At 39.4% G+C, this 21,764-nt stretch overlaps 1 protein-coding gene across 2 annotated transcripts in view; it reads right to left on the reverse strand.

Moving 5' to 3' along the window:
* The window catches only part of SMAD2 (SMAD family member 2), an 83,315-nt gene that overhangs the window by 18,140 nt on the left and 43,411 nt on the right, over positions 1-21,764 (reverse strand). For both annotated transcript variants that reach the window (XM_054583610.1, XM_054583609.1), the window contains 2 exons: positions 2,014-2,103; positions 806-999 (listed from right to left, as the gene is read on the reverse strand). In XM_054583610.1, the coding sequence (XP_054439585.1) occupies positions 806-999; positions 2,014-2,103 (284 nt within the window). The remainder of the gene's footprint in view (positions 1-805; positions 1,000-2,013; positions 2,104-21,764) is intronic.

The following is a 21,764-nucleotide window of genomic DNA, read 5'->3' on the forward strand; positions in this document are numbered from 1 at the left end:
AAAGGGGGGGAAAAATCCAAGTTAATGGCAAGAAGCAATGGGTGGGGGCCAGGATCTTTATTAAAAGTTTTCACAAAAAAAGGAAAAAAATAGCCTGCTTTAATTTTTTAATTTAGGGCCTCCCTATTTGGTATTATACTAGTTATTAAGAAACTGACAAATCTTATTATAATTTTAACTTACTATATAGTTCACAATATAAAATTTGAAGATCCAATTTATCTTGTACTTTTGAGCACAAGGTGATCCTGGTACTACAGTCCCATAAAAGGTCGAAAACCCCCATTGGAAAGGCTGGGAAAAGATTTGCAAAATCATATGTAGGGTATTTTCTATAGATATAGCTACAGTCCTGAAAAATTTCAAGTATAGAAACAAATAAACAAAGTCTTTCTATAAGTTTTACTGAACTGCTTATATAGGAATGATGTCATCAAACTACTTTAAAAAAATAAAAACACTCAGAGAGCAAACTGAGTGAAAAGAGTTAATGTAGCAGACAGGTAAACAGATTTTTCAGTTTACATCTAAGGAGACTGAATTTGTGGAATCAGAATTTCCTGTATAGGTACTTTAAGGTGAAATAGTATGCTATCCCAGAAATTATCTTTCCCACTAAGATACACTTTCCATAAAATATTTTAAAAATTAAAAAAGTATTTTTAATGGCTATCAAGTAATATACTGAATTTAAGGTAATTAGAATTTTACACCAAAATTTTCTTGGGTCAATTAGGTACAAGAGTACCCAATACACTTAAGTTCAAGTACTAACTTAAAAAAAAAAAAAAAAATCGTTTCCCACCTGGTGTCTCAACTCTCTGGTAGTGGTAAGGGTTTACACATACTTCATCCTTTTTAAGATTAAAAGCATATTCGCAGTTTTCAATTGCTTTGAGTTCATGATGACTGTGAAGATCAGGCCAGCGCCATAATCGGCAATATATAACGTGTGGCAGCCCTTTCCGGTGAGATACCTGAAGACGACCATCAAGAGACCTATTGGGAGGAAGCAAGGGGAAAAGAAAGGTGGGAGTTTTTAAAAAAGCAGGAATAGTCAACTGGACTAAATTAGTTACATAAAAGCATAAAGAAAGGAATGATAGACATTTAGTTAGTTTTAGTGAGTACAAGGAAGAAAAACGTACTATTTAATGGATCTGACATAAAAGTAAACAGCAGCTCTAGCAGATGTTTCTTAAAAACATGCCACACAAATGACTCAAGTGTCAGTGAATGGTTAACCATTTGGGAAAAAATATTCTTAAGAGTATCATATAGTTGCACTTGAAAAACTGTCAACGTTTATCTTTGGTAAATCAAACTCTTATTCAGGGATTCTTTTAGGGCCATTAATTCTGTAGGTGACTAAATTATCAAAAAAGGAACTACTGTGAAGAATGATAAATACCAACAATGATATAAAACTTATTACTTAAACTAATGTAACTCATTGCCCAGCTGTGATTGTGTTGAGTACTGAGGAATATTTCTATAGCTCACACATAAATGCAGATGGTGATGGACATGATAAGATGAAATGGACAAATATCAATATGCTCAAAAAGAGAATGAGGTGATTTAAAAAAAAACATAAAAAACGAGTTAGCCTCGTGTTAACCGTGTCAGTAATCAACTATGTTTTTATTAGTATACAGATGAGATTCGGATGACAGCAAGAAATTTAGCAAAACCTGGTTATGTATCTATTGAAAAATTAGGCCAACAACAGATCTCAAACTAAAATGAGAATATAATTATCAAAGTTCCTATTCTTTAGGGGATGCAATAATTTAAAGATTCGAAATCAGAATTTCATTGATCAAAATTTCCACTGAAACATTTAATATACTTTTAATACTGGCAAGCAGGTATTTTAAATGCCATGCCTTATTTTACATTAAGGTAACATCCTAGGCAAAATTATACTAAGCAACCCACACTATAGGTCTTCCAAAACACCCCCACCCTCCCACAAGACTGCTAGGATTCGACAGAGGGCAGAATATTCACCTGGTTTGTTCAGAGAAGCTGTAAAGGCCTGTTGTATCCCACTGATCTATCGTATTTGGTGTACTCAGTCCCCAAATTTCAGAGCAAGTGCTGTGCATAAATTGAAAAACAAAAAATTGATGTGAACATGGAAGCATGGTTATTCAAAATACCATGATGTAAAACATGAAAAATGTACAGAATACTTCCTTCACCCAGAAAATATACATTGCTTCACTTTTTCTCGGCATTTAGTGCAGGTTTCTATATTTTCTATATGAAGGAAGCCAGTAAAATGGAACATGTGACTCCAGATAAGTTATGATTATGTTTTTAAAATGTGAACACCAATGCTCTCTAGCTTAATGAAGTCATACCTATAACGCCCTTTCCAATTTCCTGTACTCAGAAGAGATTTAAAACCTATGCCATTAGCCTGACTAATAATGCTTCATTTTATAATTCAGTTTTTTTTTTAACCATCTAAACACAAATGTCAACCGGTATTTTTAATACAGGAAAATTTTCAGTTAAAACAGACATATATCCACAGTTAAGATTTCCAAATTATTTGTTTGAGATACTTACATATTCAGTTTTATAGAAATTATTGTTCTATTATCAGTACAAAGGACAAGGAAGTTGATTTTGAACACATTCTAATAGAGCATACCGCCTTAAAAGTCTTTAAGAAATTTCTATGAGGACTAAAGATACATGAAAGCACCAAATTCTTAAAATAGTATGAATATGAAAAATCTGTTTTATCTAGTTTTTTGTTTTGTTTTTTTAATCAGTACACCTGAAAGACACAGACCAGAAAGAACTCAAAATTTTTCTTCCCCAAATCCTTCCAGAACCTGGGAAGTCCAGAGATAATTCTCCCTGTTTCCCCTGCCGCTACTTCATTTTAACTTCTCATCTGTGGGAGAAGGAAAAAAGAGGACCTTAAAGGCAGTCTGCAATGGAACTTGTGACTGCCAAGGTGTCTCTCAGGTCCTAAGTTTTACTTTTAAAAATTGGAGTCAAAAAAGCTAATTACTGCAACTCAATTTCATTTCTTATATACTATAAGATCCTCAAAATTTCAAGGAAGAGAAAAAAAATTTCAAAACAACTTTTGAAAATAAAATCAAATGATTGAATTCCAGATGTACACACTGCTGATGTATGAGCTTAACTCAATCAACATTTCAAAGGACAGTGGTGAAAAGTGCCGTCTTCCAGTAGCTAGGCAGCATGCCTCCATCCTTGGCTCCAGTACTACAAGGGCCTCTTGCACAGCCAGTGGGAAGCAGAAGCATCTCATGCCATGCTTTGGGGCTATAGTGACTGTGATACTAAACAGTTTATTTTTTTTAAATGTATTTTCGGACACTTCCAGTACCTTGAGGTATTTTACAAATTCTCTAGCTTTTATGCTACAGAGGTCTATCTTTCATCTCCCAAACTGCAAAAGTCAGAAAAAGCCAAAAAAACTGGAAGATAATTTTTGAACTTTTCTCCCCCCCCCCAAAAGGTGTACTAACTAAATAACTTTTAAAAACGTTCTTTTATTTAAGATAATTACCAAATAGCTACTGGAACCTTATCGCACCACGTACTTTAAAATGACAATAAAATCAACTAAATTCTAGAATCTTATGAATCTGAAATTAAACTTCAGAAGGTATAGTATACAACTTTATTCTTTCTTAAAAAATAATTCACAAAAAGTGATTAACAAAAGACTAGATCAAAAGGCTATTCTGCTCTTACAAAACTATACTGAACGTTTCACTCTTACAACTCTGGAACAGACACAAGAACCAGAATCTAAAATAGAGCATGAAGAGCTTAACTCGTGCTTTATTCGAGCTTTGAAATAGAGAACAATAAACAATAGTTGTTAAAAACATATAACCAATCTAGAGGCAGACAGACCCAAATCCCAACTTCAGCTCAGACACTTTCCAACCGCCAGCATAGGGTATATTTAAGCCTCAGTTCTATTACAATATTCTCTCTCACCAAATTGGAAGTTGTATTTAAAAATAAATCTGCATCTAGTCGGTAAAATTTTTGCTTTTTTATTTAAGAAAAAATATTTCTAAAAAGGATCCATTTATAACAAAATAGACAAAGCACCTATAATGTTAACTATAAATGAGTCAAAATTACACAAACATTTAATTATTACCAAAAATCACAAAGTAGACTGAGCAAAGAAAAATACGCACATCTTCCTACAAAGACAACACCATAATGACATCAATTTTGCCAAATTTATGTATTCAATGCAATCTCAATTTTAAAAATTTAAATTTTAACCCTGACAAAATTATTCCAAAAATAACATACCAAAATAAACAAGGATGACCAGGAAAACTCTGACAAAGGAGAGTAGAGACTGGACCTAACAAATTCTGAAACACATTATAAATCCTTAATAATGAAAACAGTATGCAATTAGCAAAAGAATACACAAGCAAAACAGAGTAAGAAGTTCTGCCTTTACAGTAGCCTCAAGTAGACAAAACTTCCTTTGAATAATAGCGACAGCCTCTGAACATAATAAAATCAACTATTTGAAAATACAGTACAATCAACTACCTAAAAACAGTGGAAACAAAAAAACTGAAGTCCATCTAAGGGGGGAGATGTATTGAATGAGACCTGTGTCGATGATGTGGCTTGGTAGACCAACGGGCATCCCGCATTCTACACCTAGGCAGGATAACTAGGACTGTAAGCAGAAAACTACAGTTTTACTGACCAGCAGAATCAGAGAATGGAATTGAAAGAGGGCTGGAAAAATTATGGGAAAATCTGTAAAAAAGGGAGTAGGAGGAGGAAAAACATCAATATATGAATGTGGACTCTGCCAAAATCCTGGACTGACCCCAAAATCAAACATTTGGGAGAGAAGGCAGAGGCCTGCTGAGAACCAGCACTTGGAAGACAGAAAGGACTAGCTGAAGTTTCAGCTGTTCTTACATCACAGGCAAACTGGATATTGAGGCCACCCAAAACTATCAGACACTCTTTAGTAGAGGAAGATAACAGAATTTAGAGTCTCTACAATATTTTGTCCCTAAAATCCATTACAAAACCACCAACGAATGAAGAAATAGGAAAATGTTACCCCTTAGCCAAGAGAGAAAACACCCAGTAGAAACAGACACCCAAGATGAACTAATACATGAGGATTTTACAGTAACTATTTTGAATACATTCATGGACTTAATGAAGATGTGAGAATCTCATCTCAGTAACAGGATCTAAAAACAACAATCAAATAGAAATTCCAGAACTAAAAATTACAAAATCAGAAAAAAAAGAATTAACCTGATGGTTGGAGAAGACAGAAGAGTCAGTGAATTTAAAGATGTATCGATAGAAATTATCCAATCAGGAGAACCCAAATTGAAGACTGTATAACAAAATCAACAACCTCAGTAACATGTGCAGTCCCAGAGAGAGGGGAAGCAAGAACAGACCAGAAAAAAATATCTGAAATAATAATGATTGTAATATTTTCAACTTGAGCGAAAAAACTAAATTTATACTTCCAAGAAAACTCAGTAAATACCAAGCTGTTGAAATACAAAGAAAAATCACACTTGGGCACATTGTTATCCAACGCTAAAAACCAAAGATGAAAGTGGTGAGAACTACAAAAAAACTCTTGGCACAAAGGACTCCATCCAAACCTCTGCACTGAGACTTAATCAAATTCTAGCATGGCTTCTGGAAGCCTAAAGCAGCATCCTTGGTATGATCCAGACCCTTTTCAGTTGTTTGAGAAAGCTCAAGGCTGCCAAAAGAATTTACCACTTATTTCAGCCAACACCTGTTAATAGGCCCCTGATCTCTTTTTTTAGAGTATTTATTTAAAAAGCTCTCAGTTTTAAGTCCTCCATCTCTCCTACAAGTCCGAAAAGTCTTTTTCAAGAATCTGAAAACCATTCCTTTGAAATGTAATCAGTCATCAGGAAGGACAAGGCTTCAGTCTACCTGGAGGGAGGACAGAAGCCTAACTTTGATAAATGTCATTTAGCACGGGGGTCCCCAACCAGGCAAGGGAGCAGCTGCTCACAGTACCGCATGGCCTCTGCCTCTTGTCTCACCCCGCCCCCCTACCTGTCCATGGAAAAACTGTCTTCCATGGAACCGGTCCCTGGTCCCAAAAGGGTTGGGACCAAAGACTTAGCAGACACAGGTGGCCCAGTCTAACACTGACCAACCCTCTTACTCACTTTTGGGGTAATTTTTTATCTCCCTGCTCAAGTCCCCACTCATCCCTCCCCTCACACACTCCCTTCCCCCCTCCCCGTCACTTCTGTGAAAATCAGAACTGAGCTCAGCTCCATCCCCTACTGCAATGCTTACTGAATAAAATCTATTTTTACCCCTTTTAACCAATGTCCAGCTTTAACTTGACAGCAGCCAGAGCATAATCATCCATAAACACGTGAATGATAATTTCTCACCAGAAACAACGGAAGCCAGAAAGCAACAAAACATCTTTAAAGAGCTGAGAGGGAAAAGAAAGCTCAACCTAAAATCTGTACCCAACAAAAAACTCCTCATAAAAAAAGTCAAAAACATGTTCAGATAAACAAAAACTGAGAAAATTAATTTCTAGTAGACACTGCACAAGGAAAATGTCTTCATGGTAAAGAGAAATGACAACAGATGGAAACATTAAATCGCAGCAAAAATTAAGAGAACTTGAATGTACAGGAGGCATATAGGTAAATGTAAAAAAAGATATTCTTGTCTTCTCAATTTCTACAAAAACTCAGAGATTACCAATTACAGCAAAAATTATAACTCTAAAAGTATGTGGATGTAATTAATGTAACAGCAACAGAAGCAACAGTAAGTGTTAAAAACAACTACACTGTTGCAAAGCTAAGGATGCACACTGTCATTGGGAAAAGCAACCCCTCATCCTCCAAAAAGGAAAATTAAAGTGAAATACTAAAATATAATTAACCCCAAAGGAGAAAAGTGGGAACAAAAAAAAACCCCAGATGATAATGATAAGGGCAAGATGATTTAAGAGGAACAGCCTAGCCAGAGACCCCTCCCAGGTTAACTGTTAATCATTGCTTATCTGTTCCTGTAGCCCGTTTTCACATCCCTTCCCCTGCCTGGGTAGCACATCAATCTCATCAATCTCCCACCTGAATGCTAATCCCTTCCCCCACCTGGGAAGCCCATCCAATTCCCGCCTGAATGCTAGGGCTTATAAACCCCTATCTAACCCCGATTCGGGGCTCAGAATTTGGAGACTGCCTCCTCTGAGCCCGTGCGTGTGAATAAAGGCTTACTCCGTTCCCTGAATCGTGTTTTAAGTCTGGCTTTCCGCAACATTTGGTTCCCTGACCAGGAAACGACTCACACGAGCAGGCCGTTTGCCTCCGGTGAAGATGGCTGGGGTCGGCCAGGCGAGCCCGGACTCCAGAGGGAAGCACGTGCCCCGGTGATTTCGGGTCCCGAGGGACTGGGCTCCCCTTGGCCCCGACCTCGGGCCGTTCCATAACCCGGGCACTCGGGGAGCGGACCCAAGCCTACCTGAAGGCGCCAGATTGGTAAGTTCCCCGGGGACCAGACCCGAATCAGACCCACCTATAAGTGGTGGAAGGAGAGGCTGATCACCTCTCAGGCCGACCGGCCTCTGGCACAGTTTCCCTGTCGGGAGGGAAAGTGTTAACCTCTGTGTGATTGAGTGAGTGACTGACTGTGTGGCTCCACAGGCCAGCGGTGTTCCCCCGAGCCTACTACGGAGTCTGAGTGAGCCCTAACCTGCGGGTCCTCGGTCTGTCATACGGCATAACGGCTGGGAAGCTAACCCGGACTCGACTCGGGCAGCCTTAGCTAAGACAGACCCAAGTCCCTCGCAAGAGGAGAGGCCAGGCGGGAGAAAGTGAAAGTATCCCTGCTGCCCCCGTTTGTCTGCGCCGTTTCGGGAGGGATCATGGGGGGCAGACAGTCTACCGTCTTAGATTGCATGTTAAGGAATTTCGACCGGTTCTGGGGCCAGCAGCCCGATATGGATCCGGGGCAATTAGAAATTTTCTGTTCCGCTGAGTGGCCCAGGTTCGGGGTAGGCTGGCCTCCTGAAGGAACCCTTGACCTAGACATAATTAGGGCTGTTCATCTCATAGTCACAGGAAGTCCAGGACACCCAAACCAATTCCTCTACATAGAAAAGTGGCAGGAGCTAGCGCAAGAGATGCCCGACTGGCTCCGGAAGGGTGCGGGGGTCAAACCTCGTCACCTAGGCGCTACGGGAGGGCGAGCCAGGGGAGCCCGGAACTGTTGCTCCCGATCAAAGGAAAGGGATGTAACCCGCATCCTAGTTGCCAAAGCAGTGGCGAGACCCCCTATCTATCAAGGCCCGCCAGAAGAAGACCCCCCGGTGCAGCCTCCCCCTTACCCAGCTAGGAACTTGGGAGGTCAGGCAGAGGCGCCTGAAACACCGCCCCCTTCAGTCTTGCCCCCGCAGCCCGAGGCAACAGCGCCCCCAGAATCTCCTATCGCCTCCCGCTTAAGACACCACCAGTCCCTCCAGATGCCACTGCGGGAGACCCAGGGCCCGCCACGAACGGGGCCTGATGGGACCTTATACCCGGGACCGGTCGTGTTTTACTATCAGCCCTTTACCACGACTGACCTCTTGAACTGGAAACACCACACACCCTCATATTCGGAGAAGCCCCAGGCACTCCTAGACCTAATGGAGTCCATTATGCAAACTCACCGGCCAACGTGGCACGATTGCCGCCAATTGCTCCTAACCCTTTTTAATACGGAAGAGAGGCGCAGAGTCTTCCAGGAGGCCCAGAGATATCTAGAAGCCAACGCTCCAGTGGGCACAATAGACCCAGCCCAGTACGCTCGGGTGGCAGCCCCAGAGACCCAACCCGACTGGGATCACAACACCGAACAGGGAAGAGCAGCCCTGGACCGGTACAGGGAAGCCACCCTCCAGGGGGTCAGAGCTGGGGCCAGAAAACCGACCAATATGTCAAAGGTGGCCAGTGTTGTCCAACGGCCAGATGAATGTCCCGGGGACTTCTTAGAAAGGCTCCTAGAGGCCTACCGGATATACACCCCCTTCAACCCAGAAAGCCCAGATACACGGCTAATGGTAAACACTGCTTTTGTCTCCCAATCGGCCCCTGACATCCGCAAAAAGCTCCAGAAGCTAGAGGGCTTTGCAGGCATGAACATCAGTCAGCTGGTTGAGGTAGCAAATAAAGTCTACAATAACCGGGAGGAGGCCGCTGAGAAGGCAGCCCAGAAAAGATTAGAGAAAAAGGCCGCACTGCTAGCACCCGCCCTCAGTCAGCCGGCAGCAAAAGACAAAGGGGGACCGAAAGACCAGAAAGGGCACGCCAAGGTAGAGAGAGACCAATGTGCCTATTGTAAGGAAAGAGGACATTGGAAAAGAGAATGCCCGCACCGGAAAAAGAAGGCTGGTTCGGTGCCCTCTGAGCCGGCGCCCACCATCCTTAGCCTGGCGGGCCTAGACTCAGAATGAGGAAGACCGGGCTCCCTGAAACTAGGCCCCCATGAGCCCATGGTCGAAGCGATTGTTGGGGGCCAGACTCTCTCTTTCTTGGTAGATACCGGGGCAGAGCACTCGGTCGTCACCACCCCTGTAGCTCCCCCATCCGGACGAGAAGTCACCATCGTAGGGGCCACTCGTCAGCCAAGTAGCCCAAAACGCTTCTGCCAGGCCCGAATTGTTGATCTGGGAGGCCACCGGATTAGACATGAGTTCTTATACCTACCTGAATGCCCTGTCCCACTGTTAGGGCGAGACCTCTTATCGAAGCTGGGAGCTCGAACCACCTTCCAGCAGTCAGGGGAGGCCTCGCTGCAAGTGGACGGCCCTAGGCTCATGGCCCTCATTTTGCCACGAGAGGAAGAATACCAGTTGTATTCTGGGGAATCTGGTGACCATGGCCCCAGACCTGAGGCTAGAGACAACCTGCTGCAGGAATTCCCCACGGTCTGGGCCGAGGACAATCCCCCTGGACTAGCCAGAAACCAGGTCCCAGTAATAATTGAACTCAAACCGGGGGCTAAACCGTGCCGCCAGCGCCAGTACCCTATCTCAAGGGAGGCCCGCCTAGGAATATCGGAGGTCATCCAAAAGCACCTCCAAGAGGGTATATTGGTCCCCTGTCAATCAACGTGGAATACCCCGCTCCTGCCAATCAAGAAACCTGACGGAACAGGGTACCGTCCAGTGCAGGACCTCCGGGTGGAAACGAAGCCGTCGTCATACTGCACCCGGTAGTCCCGAACCCATACACCCTACTGAGCCGACTCCCGCCAACCGCCGCCTGGTACACATGCCTAGACTTAAAGGACGCCTTCTTCTGCATCCCGGTAGCTCCAGCCAGCCAACCTATCTTTGCCTTTGAATGGGAAGACCCGCCTACGGCGGTAAAGACACAGTTGACATGGACCCGGGTGCCACAGGGATTTAAGAACTCCCCCACGTTATTCGGCGAAGCGCTAGCCCGGGACCTGCAATCTTTCTCAGACGAGGGAAAGGATTTAACTCTACTCCAATATGTTGATAACCTCCTCTTAGCTGCCCCTGACCAGAGCCGATGCCTAGAGGGGACAAGAGCGCTCCTAAAACTGCTAACCCAACAAGGGTACCGAGTCTCACGGAAAAAGGCACAAATCTGCCAACAAGAAGTCAAATATTTAGGGTTCCTAATTTCCCAAGGCAAAAGATCCCTAAATACAGACCGGAAAATGGTCTTTACCCGCTTCCTGGCCCTGAGCGAACGAAGACAATTACGTGAGTTCCTGGGAGCAGCCGGCTTTTGCAGAATTTGGATCCCGGGGTTCGCAGCCAGAGCAAGGCCACTCTACCAGGCCCTGCGTGGGCCAGACACCTTACCCCTGGCATGGGGAAAAGAACAGGAACAGGCCTTTGCTCAAATAAAGGACCTCCTTAGTAAAGCCCCAGCTCTGGGCCTACCAGACCCCAGCCGGCCCTTCTATCTACACGTGCATGAAAAGGACAAGGTTGCTCTGGGGGTCTTAACTCAATCAGCCGGACCTTGGGAGCGCCCAGTGGCTTACCTGTCTAAGCAACTGGATAACGTTGCGGCCGGGTGGCCCCCTTGCTTGAGGGCAGTTGCAGCCGCGGTATCCCTGCTACAAGAAGCGGACAAATTAACTTTGGGGCAGGAGACCACTCTATTCGTTCCCCATAGCATCCATAGCCTCCTGGCAGGACAGGGGAACTGATGGCTGTCCAACCCCAGACTGACACAATATCAGGGCATACTCCAAGAGAATCCTCGGGTCCAGGTAAAGACTGTAAAAAGATTAAACCCTGCAACCTTCCTGCCGACCGAACTAGGGGACCCAGACCACTGCTGCCTAGAGGTTACTGAGGAGGTCTATGCCAGCCGACTGGACCTGCGGGACCAGCCTCTGCCCAATGCTGACGTGACCTATTTCACAGACGGCAGCAGTTATATGAGAGAAGGGGTCCGAGTGGCACAGTACGCAGTAACCACGCTTGACCAGGTGGTAGAAGCCAATAACCTTAATAACCTAGAGACCGCGGTCACCAGACGAGCCGCTGCTCGAGTGCTGCTCCTCCAGCATCACCGATACCAAAGGCTCCCGACCCAACCCCAACAGAGTGACCACCATGGCTTGTGTGATGATGCTAAGACTCAGGCCAATCTCGTCTAGCATCAAAGGGGGGAATGATAAGGGCAAGATGATTTAAGAGGAACAGCCTAGCCAGAGACCCCTCCCAGGTTAACTGTTAATCATTGCTTATCTGTTCCTGTAGCCCGTTTTCACATCCCTTCCCCCGCCTGGGTAGCACATCAATCTCATCAATCTCCCACCTGAATGCTAATCCCTTCCCCCACCTGGGAAGCCCATCCGTTTCCCGCCAGAATGCTAGGGCTTATAAACCCCTATCTAACCCCGATTCGGGGCTCAGAATTTGGAGACTGCCTCCTCTGAGCCCGCGCGTGTGAATAAAGGCTTACTCCATTCCCTGAATCGTGTCTTGAGTCTGGCTTTCCGTAACAATAATAAAGAGTAAAGTGTAAAGCCAATCATATCATTAAACATTATACACACCTTATACTACATATTCTAATTACAGGCAGAGACTTGTCAGAATGAATACAAGATGCAAAATGTCTACAAAAAAAAAAAGATGTTGTCTAAATATAACACGCAGATAAGCTGACCATGTAAGAATGGAAATACATAGTTCATGCAAGGAATAAGTTTAATGATAAAACATAATATCAACATCGGAAAGAATAAGACTAAAACTATCGCCAGAGATTCATCGGAAGACATTAACACTCCTGTATGCACCTAAAAAGAGTTTCAAAATAACATGAAGTAAAAATTGACAGATCTAAATGAAGAAATGAACAAATAAGCAGAGTAATATCAGTAACTGCTTGGACAGCTAGACTACAAAAATTTAAAAACTATGTCACAGAGGAACTGCATAGTGTATCAGCCCCCTTTATCTAACTGATACTTACAGAATCCTCTTTAAGCATAAGAAAAGAAGGAGGAAGAAAGAAGAAGGGGGGAGGGGGAAGGAGGAAGAGGAGGAAGAGAAAGAGGAAGAAGAAGAAAGGAGAGACATCACATGCTGCAGCCATTTAAAAAGGGCAACTAATTTTAAAATTTTGGAATCTTACAGATTCTGTTCTTTGAACACAAGAGAATTAGAAACCAATGACTGAAAGATACTTAGAAAAGTCCCAAATATTTGGATATTAGCAACACACCTTAAAATAACGCCCGTCAGAGAATAAAAAAATAAATTAGAAAATACTGTTAACTACATGATAATGAAGCTACAATATAAAAAGTTGGAAACAGAGGAAGCTAAGGCTAAAGTAATGCTTAAAGGAGTGGTTCTATGGCGTGGCTGGTTAAAGTACTCGTTTTGTAAAGTAGTAAAGGAAAGTTTATTGCTTAATGTTTACATCAGGTGAAAAATATTTTAATTAGTAATTTAAATTTAATTCTAATTAATATTATACTGGAGGTCCTAGCCAGTGAAATACAGCAAGAAAAAGTAAAGACAAAAATATTGGAAAGAGAAGGAATAAAACTTTTTTTACACCAAACTCAAAGAAATAGAAAGTGAAATGGTAGTTGCCAGGAGCTGGGTTGTGGGGGAATGGGGAGATGTTAGTCAAAGGATACAAACTTCCATATATAAAATGAATAAGTTCTAGGGATTAATGTACAGCATGGGGACTATAATTAACAATACTGTGTCACATATTTGAAAGTTAAAGAGTGTAAATCTTAGAAGTTATCATCGTATACATACAAAAAGGTAATTATGTGAGGAGATGGAGGTGTTAACTATTCTGATAATCATTTTGCAATATGTGTATCAAATCATCACATTGTACACCTTAAACTTACATATATTATATATCAATAATCTCAATAAAGCTGAGAAACCTGCCTGCTTTTTTTTGACAATGACGTAATTGCTCTGAAGCAACCTCTACAACTCATTAGTGAATTTAGCAATGTTGTAGGATAAAAGGGCAAATTACAAAAATCTGTATTTCTACTACACTAGCAATAAACAATTTGAAAATTAAAATTTTAAATTCCATTTACAAGTGTGAAGAAAAAAAATTTTTTAGATAAAAGGTTTAATGGAAGATCTATATACTAACACCTAAAAACTTTGCTGAAAGATATTAAATAAACCTAACTATATAAAGAGACACACAATATTCAAGGATTAAATAACTCAGTGTTATGATGATTTTTCCCTAATTCCCTAATATTTGGTCTATTTTATTCAAATCCATTGCAATCATGACTTCAACAAGGTATTTTTATAGCAGTTGACAAGCTGACCTGAACTATAAATGGAAATGTTAAACTCTTGATTAGCAAAACAGTCTTAAAAGAGAATTACTGATATATATAAATGAATCCAAGAAATATTTAGATGGCTAAGAGAAGCTGAATATAAAAGACTGAACAAAAGTACTGAATGATCCCATTCATATGTTTTACAAGGGGCAAAACAAGCTGAAAGTGAAAAAAATATATTAAAAAGGGGTTGCCTCAGAGGAACCACTGGGAAAGAATATGAAAGAACTTTCTGGGTGGCAGAAACGTTCCATATCCTGATATACTGTATATCCATTTGTCAAATCAAATCCTACTGGGCACTTATGATTTGTGTACTTCAATAGTTTACAACAAAAAACACAAAAGAACTCAGACAATAAAACAAATTTTGGTGAGGGGGGAGGGGGCGGGGGAAAGTGGTGGGGGGAGGGCAGAGACAAATGTAAAAAAAACAAATAAATTTTGGAATGGAAAGTAGCAACAAAAAAAATTCCTATGGTAATTTAATATATAATAAAGCTCTCTATGAACTGATCTGGAAAGCCCTCTAAAATATATTAAGTAAAAAAGCAAGTATATTATGTATAGTAAGTTACTTTTGTGTAAAAACAGACAAATAAAGTTATAAGTATTTGTGTATGCATACAGGAAAAGATACACACATATACATCATGAACAGTTACTTGAGGTGGGGGAAAAGAGAAAGGAGACTTTTCAATGTTTGTCCTGTTTGTATGTACACATGCATATTGTATGAGCATACATACAGAGATGATAGATTTTTAATACTGAATGCATTGCCTTTTATAAAGATTAAACAAATGAAGCAAAAGAAAATACTGTCACAGAATTAAATATAAGTCAAGTCACCTTAACATTTTCCTTAAAAGATACGCTTTTAATCTCAGATACCCAAGCGTAAATACACGTTGTTATTTCCTATTCTGTGTCATTTCAGTTCATTTTGGGCATTACTATATGAGACAGTAAAATGCCAGTCTGAGCTCTGTTCATTATCTTCTTGCACAATGTCCTCTATCTAACATGGGCCTTTGATACCCATTTTTTTTCCATATGCACTTACGTGGGGGAAAGGGGAGGTGTTTGGGAGCTCCTTCATAGCCACTTTTACCTTAATTACTAATTCTTTAGGTATGTCCAGCAAACCAGGTCAATTTTTAAGACCTAGTAGTCTGAGATTTAAATCAGGAGGTTTTAATTACCCTCTCTTCATTAAAGATTGATTCTCTCTAACCAAATTTTATTTTCCCTCTAAAACCCTGGAGTCCCAAAGGTCTCTGTGTACATACCCCCTAGCAAACAAGGTATCTGATGACTAAATTACTATTTTTATAGCATAAAAACTGGTCACAATATTCCTAGTCAAATTCATAATATTTTAAATAACAGTGGGGAAAAATGGATCTCTGAGGTTTTCAATTTGTTAATAAGCAGTGACAAATTTTAATTACAAGTATGCACAGTTCCTAAAAAATATTAAAAGAAACAAATGCAGATAAAATGTTAGAAAAATACCAATTGTAATAATTATATAAAAGGCCTTTTATACATTCCCTATTTCAATAAATTTAAAACATCATCTACTTGTTTAGATTCAATAAATCTAACACATCAATACAAATATAACATTGTTTTTATACTTAAAAGGAAAAACTTACAATTTTATTTATAAGATGCATCCTAATGTGAAAAAGTGTGCATCTTGGAATCAATGAAATATGTAATAAAAATTACCTTCCTAAGTTAGCTACTACAGGTCAGGTATTACTGAATAAGACTTTAAATATATTTTGGACCTCATAATGACCTATAGTGTACTACAATCTCACTTTACATTTGAGGAAACTGAACCTCAAAGAGTTAACACAATATACTCACCAGCGTCATACACCTAACTATAAGTGGGAGGGAGAGCCAGGATTCTAGTCCACATTTAGTCAAACATTACCCATTCTACCAAGAGCTTTCTGAGCTTCTAATTTAATACCACCTACCTCAGCATTTTGATGACTAAATCCTGGGGACCCCTGGGCACCTCAAATACAGAACTGTCTGTTTGGTTCCTACAATAATTTTTTAAGTTACATTTTCATTCTCAGTGAAGAGTAACTTACATAAACCTTCGAACCACGTAACCCTGATCACCTGGATAGGCACCTGTCTTGTACTGCTTCATCACCTTAGTGTCTGGGTTTGGATGCTGTAACTCCTTAGTACCAGGAGGAAGCAGAGAGACTGACTTGAATGCACATGATGACATAACAACAAAAAGTCCAAGTGATATCAGGGTGTAATATTTAAGTTACGTTTCAAAACAGTTTTAGAGAAAAAAGGTAGAATTTAACAACACAAGGCAGACATCTCAAAAAACCTAAAGTTGTGGGTAGCATTCAGCACCTCAATCACAATGGAAACAGAAAATCAGTATTAACAAGAACAGCATCATTTATTCAGTTGAAGTTCGTTAGAATTTTCTTGGTTATAGGCCATAGTAATCAAAACAGCCTGGTACTGAAATAAAAACAAACACATACATCAATGTAACAGAATAGAAAGCCCTGAAATAAACCCACAACTTTATGGTCAATTAATATTCAACAGAGGAAGCGAGCACGTACAATGGGCTAAAGATAGTTTATTCAATAAATGGTGTTGGGAAAATTGGGACAGATAGGTTCAGAAAACTGAAACCAGACCACTTTCTTACACTGCACACAAGAATACATTCAAAATGAATCAAAGACGTCAATGTCAGACCCAAAACCATAAAAATCCTAGAAGAAAACATACGCAGCAAAATCTTGGACATTGCCCATATAAGTTTTTTATCGGATACAACTTCACAGGCAAGGGAAACAAAATAAAAAATAAACAAATGGGACTATATATCAAACTAAAAAGTTATTGGAGAGCAAAGGAAATTATTAACAAAATAGAAAGACAACCCACAGAATGGGAGAGCATATTCGCCAATATATCTGATAAGGGGTTAATATCCAAAATGTAAGTACTTAAAAAACTCAACACCTCAAAAACAAAGAATCCAATTAAAAAATGGGCAAAGGATGTGAACAGACACTACTCCAAAGAGGACTTACAGATAGCCAACAGTCATGAAAAGATGCTCAACATCACTAATCATCAGAGAAATGCAAATTAAAACCACAATGAGATACCATCTCACACAGGCCAAAATGGCTATCATCAATAAATTAACAAACAAGTGCTGGTGAGGATGTGAAGAAAGGGGAGCCCTTTTGCACTGTTGAGGGGAATGCAGACTGGTGTAGCCACTGAGGAAACCAGTATGGAGATACCTCCAAAAATAAAAAATAGATCTGCCCTTTGGTCCCACTTCTGGGAATACCTCTGAAGGAACCCAAAACACTAATTCGAAAGAACATAAGCACCCCTGTGGTCACTGCAGCATTATTTATAATCACCAAGATATGGAAACAGCCCAAGTCTCCTTCAACAGAGGAGAGAATAAAACAACTATAGGACATTTACACAAGGGAATATTACTTGGCTGTAAAAAAAGAAGAAAATTTTACCCTTTGCAACAGCATGGATGGACCAGGAGACCATTATGCTAAGTGAAATAAGCCCGTCAGAGAAACAAATGCCACATCATTTCACTTATACTCACTGGGGCTCACTGGGTTCCTGTTGATGGACCCTCTGTGCTTCCTGGCCTTGTGTGACTTTTTCTCTCCTCAAATTAGGGAATTTTTCCATCATTGCTTTTTCAAACAAGTTCTTTATCCCATCCTCCTTTTCTCCTCCTTCTGGAATCCCTATTATATGGATACTATTATGTTTCAGGTTGTCCTTCATTTCCCTAAACTCCTCTTTATTCTTGAGTCCTTCTTCATTCTCTTGCTCTTTCTGGGAGATTTTTTTCTACCTTATCCTCCAGCTCGCTGATTCAATCCTCTGCTTCATCTAGCCTGCTTTTGATTCCTTCTGTGTTCTTCAATTCAGAAACTGTATTCTTCATTTCCTCTTGCCTCTCATTGATAGTATGCACTTTTTCATGTTGCTATAGTTTGCAGTAAGTTCCTTGTAGATTCTCTGTAGATTTCTGTAATTCTCTCTGAGCTCCCTGAGCTTCTTTAGAACCACTGTTTTGAACTCAATATCTGACAGTTTACCTGCCTCTATTTCATTTAGTTCTCTTTCTGGGGATTCCTCCTTTCCCTTTGATGGGGGAGTGTTTGTCTTCCCATTATTTGTGAGACTCCTTTTTTGCTTCTGCTTCTTAAATTGATCTGTCTTGATTTCCTGACTCTGTGGTGTGAACTTCTATGGTAGGAGACCGCGGTTTTTTTTTTCCTTCTGGATCTGCCTCCGATGATGTCAGATGTTGACTCCATAAGACCTTAGGCAATTAGGCCATCTTGATTTCTCCCCATTATTACTATGACAGCACTGCTCCAAACAACAGTCATTAAATTTATTTGACTACTGATTTCAAGACATTCTAAAAACTCTTAGTACTGAAAAATGTTAATTGTTTAAAAACAAAAATTGGTATCAGACACATTCTGCCTGATCGAAATTCGGTCACTAACTATTCACTAATGCTATTAACACAGAATACTACAAATATGTGTTGAAATAAGATATAAATAGTCTACAATGCTTTCTCTGCATCAATACAAAAACAGGTGAGTAAGTATGGCCACGTTAGAATCTCATGCAAAGTCCTGCAGTTCTCTGTATAGAACATAATTTCTTAAAGGCAGATTATCCCCGATCAACTCTAACTTTCTTGATTATATAGATTGAATTAAAAATAAAAAACCCTCTGGGAAAGAAAGGTTGGAACAGCTATTAAAATCATCAGGATATTAGAGTGACAAAAAGGTCTGTATGGCCTAGAGTGTATCAACTGATCACTGGACTAACCAAATGATGTGGTAGTAAACCTGGCAGCAATCTTCTAAAATTTCCCTAGTACTACTTTTACAGTAAGTATTAATAAAATTAACACATTTAAGCTTTTCTTCCTCTAATAAACTGACCTTTGAAAACTGATGTTAAAATTTAAAAATCTAAAAATGTACAAAGATTTTTAAAAATCTAGGACAATTTACCAACTATATACATGCATAAGTATTTTATACACACATCTACATTAACATTTTGCACTTCAGTTCAAGCAGACATTATGTTTGTTAATGAATATACTTTTTGTGTTAAGGACACGTATTCATATATTTATTATCAGGATATTACAGAGAAGAAATGAGAACTAAGTTCAAGAAAGTAACACTGATTTTGAAGGTTCATGCCAAAGAATCATATAAACCATTAAATAAGTTTTACTGTTCCTGCCATATTTGCATGATTTACTGCAGCAGTTAAACCACCACTGTCAAAAGTAATAAACCTATGTTTTACTAATGTATTATTTTTCATGACCTTCTAGCCTAAAGAGTGTATTTCTTCCAAAAATTAAAAGGAAAAAGAATCTAGGCTGTCACTGTGTAAAGATTATAAAGCATGCTGAACAATGAGTAAAATTAAAGGAATTAATAAATTAGCTGAATAGTATCCACAAAAGAAACTTCCAGTTCAGGCTTCAGCTTTTGATTACTGATGTACTCCTGAAATATGGACATCTACAGAGTAATTTGTAACTATTCATCCACAATTATTTCTACTTAAAAGAGTCCTTTCATTTTATATATGACTAGCAAGACCAGAAGCTTCTATTTTAAATAGCTCAGAAATCAAGAGCTGATCACTGTAACAAAACAAAGTCTCTATAATTACATGTCCTGTATCTATCTGTGTACTTAATCTCCACTCGAAAACTAAAGAGGGGGAATGGAAAAATAAGAAAACGCCTGTCTTCAGATAGTTTGTTTTTTTTTTTTAACCTTTGTTTCGTCAGCAAGAAAGAAGCCTTGGGAACAACCCTGTCCGTAACAAATTAGCAAAAGACAAGAGTGAACAATTAAGAAATTTTCATTGGCTACAGAAAACCTCACAATTCCCAACACTTATTTTAAGGGTTTGCCATGTACCTAGACCTATTCAAAGTGCTTTATGTGTATTATGTGATTTATATTCATAGAAACCCTATAAAGTGAATTAACATCATTATTTTCAAATAAAATCAATGTAAGTTAATAAATAATTCAAATGGTTACATAACTTGAGATAAGAGCCAGGATTTATATCTGGCTGGTTTAAGAGCCTAAATTTTTCAAGGTACACTTCTGCAAAATGATGACTTAAATTGGTGATTTCAATCTTTTATAGGAGTAGGTGCTGACTATTATTTTATTATCCCTGATACTCTGGCATTTGGGGCCTTAATCCTGGAAAGACTGTCCCTCCCAGGGCTAATTTCTAGACATAGCAAGATTTTCTCATGACAGCGTACCTTTTACACACAAAACATCCAATCCAGAGCCCATCTTCCTATTTTATCAAACTCAAACTCCAAGCCAATATTATAACCCTAATGACACTAGAACTAGATACTGGACCGCTAGGAACTACCCCAACAGCCCAGAGCCTGCCAAAACGATTCGGACTATCCGATCCTAAACTTAACTTGGCATATCCACTCAGCATTACCCATGCCTTCTCTGAAACGCTCCAATAAAGGCTTTGGGCCATGCTCTATCCTCATCCCTCTATTAATCAATCTACCTTATTTTTTATATATAGATTAAAAATTTTAAGTTGCAAATACTTCAAATCTAGACAGTTAAGCATGCATATACTGTATTATTAACTGGAGTTCTTGTTAATTCTTTTTGAAATAAAATCTGCACAATGTGAAAGAAATCTTCATAGTACCATTTTATTACCAATGTGCAACCCTCAACTCTACCAAAAATATTCACCCAGAAAGTCCCACATGCCCCTTTCTCAGTCAATCCTTGCCATCCTCTCCTCCCATCCCCCAAGGTAATCCCTGGTTTATTTATTTTTTTCACCACAGGTTTAATCTCTTCCAGACCTTCACATAAATGGAATCATACAGTATACACACTTCTGGGTCTGGCATTTTTGACTCAGCATAATGATTTTGAGATTCATCCACGTCAAAGTATGTAACAGTAGTCTATTCTTTTCAGTGCTGAGTTTTCCATTATGTAAACAGACCACAACTTGTTTAGTCATTCTTTTACTGACGGGCACCTGACCTGTTGCCAGATTCTGGGGGATAAATGAATACTGCTGCTATGAACATTCAAGTAAATACACGTCTTTTTGTGAACATATGTTATAATTTCTCTTAAATACCTAGAAATGAAATTCTTGGGTCACTAAGTATAGATGTTTAGTTTTATAAAAACTATTTTCCAGAGTGGGAAGTAGCATTTTATATCCTTTTCCTCAATATATGGAAGTTTCTGCTTGTTCCATAGCGTCATCAACATTTGGTGTGGTCAGTTTATTTAACTATAACCATTTTGGTAACTGTGCAGTGGTATTTCATTGTGGTTTCAATTTGTTTTTTCCTGACAGCTAACTATATTGCACACTTTTCCATCGGCTTACTGGACCTCTGTATATATTCTTTTGTGAAGTATTCAAATGCTTTAGCCACTTTTTAATGAGGCTATTTATCTTTTCACTATTGAACTACATATAGAAATTCTTTTAAAATTCTGCATACAATCCTCTTGTCAGAAGAAAGTTTTACAAATATTGTCTACTCTGTCATTTACTTATTCATTTCTTAATTTCTTTGATGTGTTGCTTTTAATATTGATGAAGTCTAACTTTCAACTTCCTCTTATTTCTTTCTGTATCCTTTATAAAAAGGAAAAAAAAAAAAAACACCTTTACCACCGCCAAGTCACAAACATATTCTCCTA

This window comes from Pteronotus mesoamericanus, unplaced genomic scaffold (genome assembly GCF_021234165.1).
Source record: "Pteronotus mesoamericanus isolate MK-2021 breed Mesoamerican mustached bat unplaced genomic scaffold, CSHL_Meso_final contig_74, whole genome shotgun sequence".
Classification (NCBI taxonomy): domain Eukaryota; kingdom Metazoa; phylum Chordata; class Mammalia; order Chiroptera; family Mormoopidae; genus Pteronotus; species Pteronotus mesoamericanus.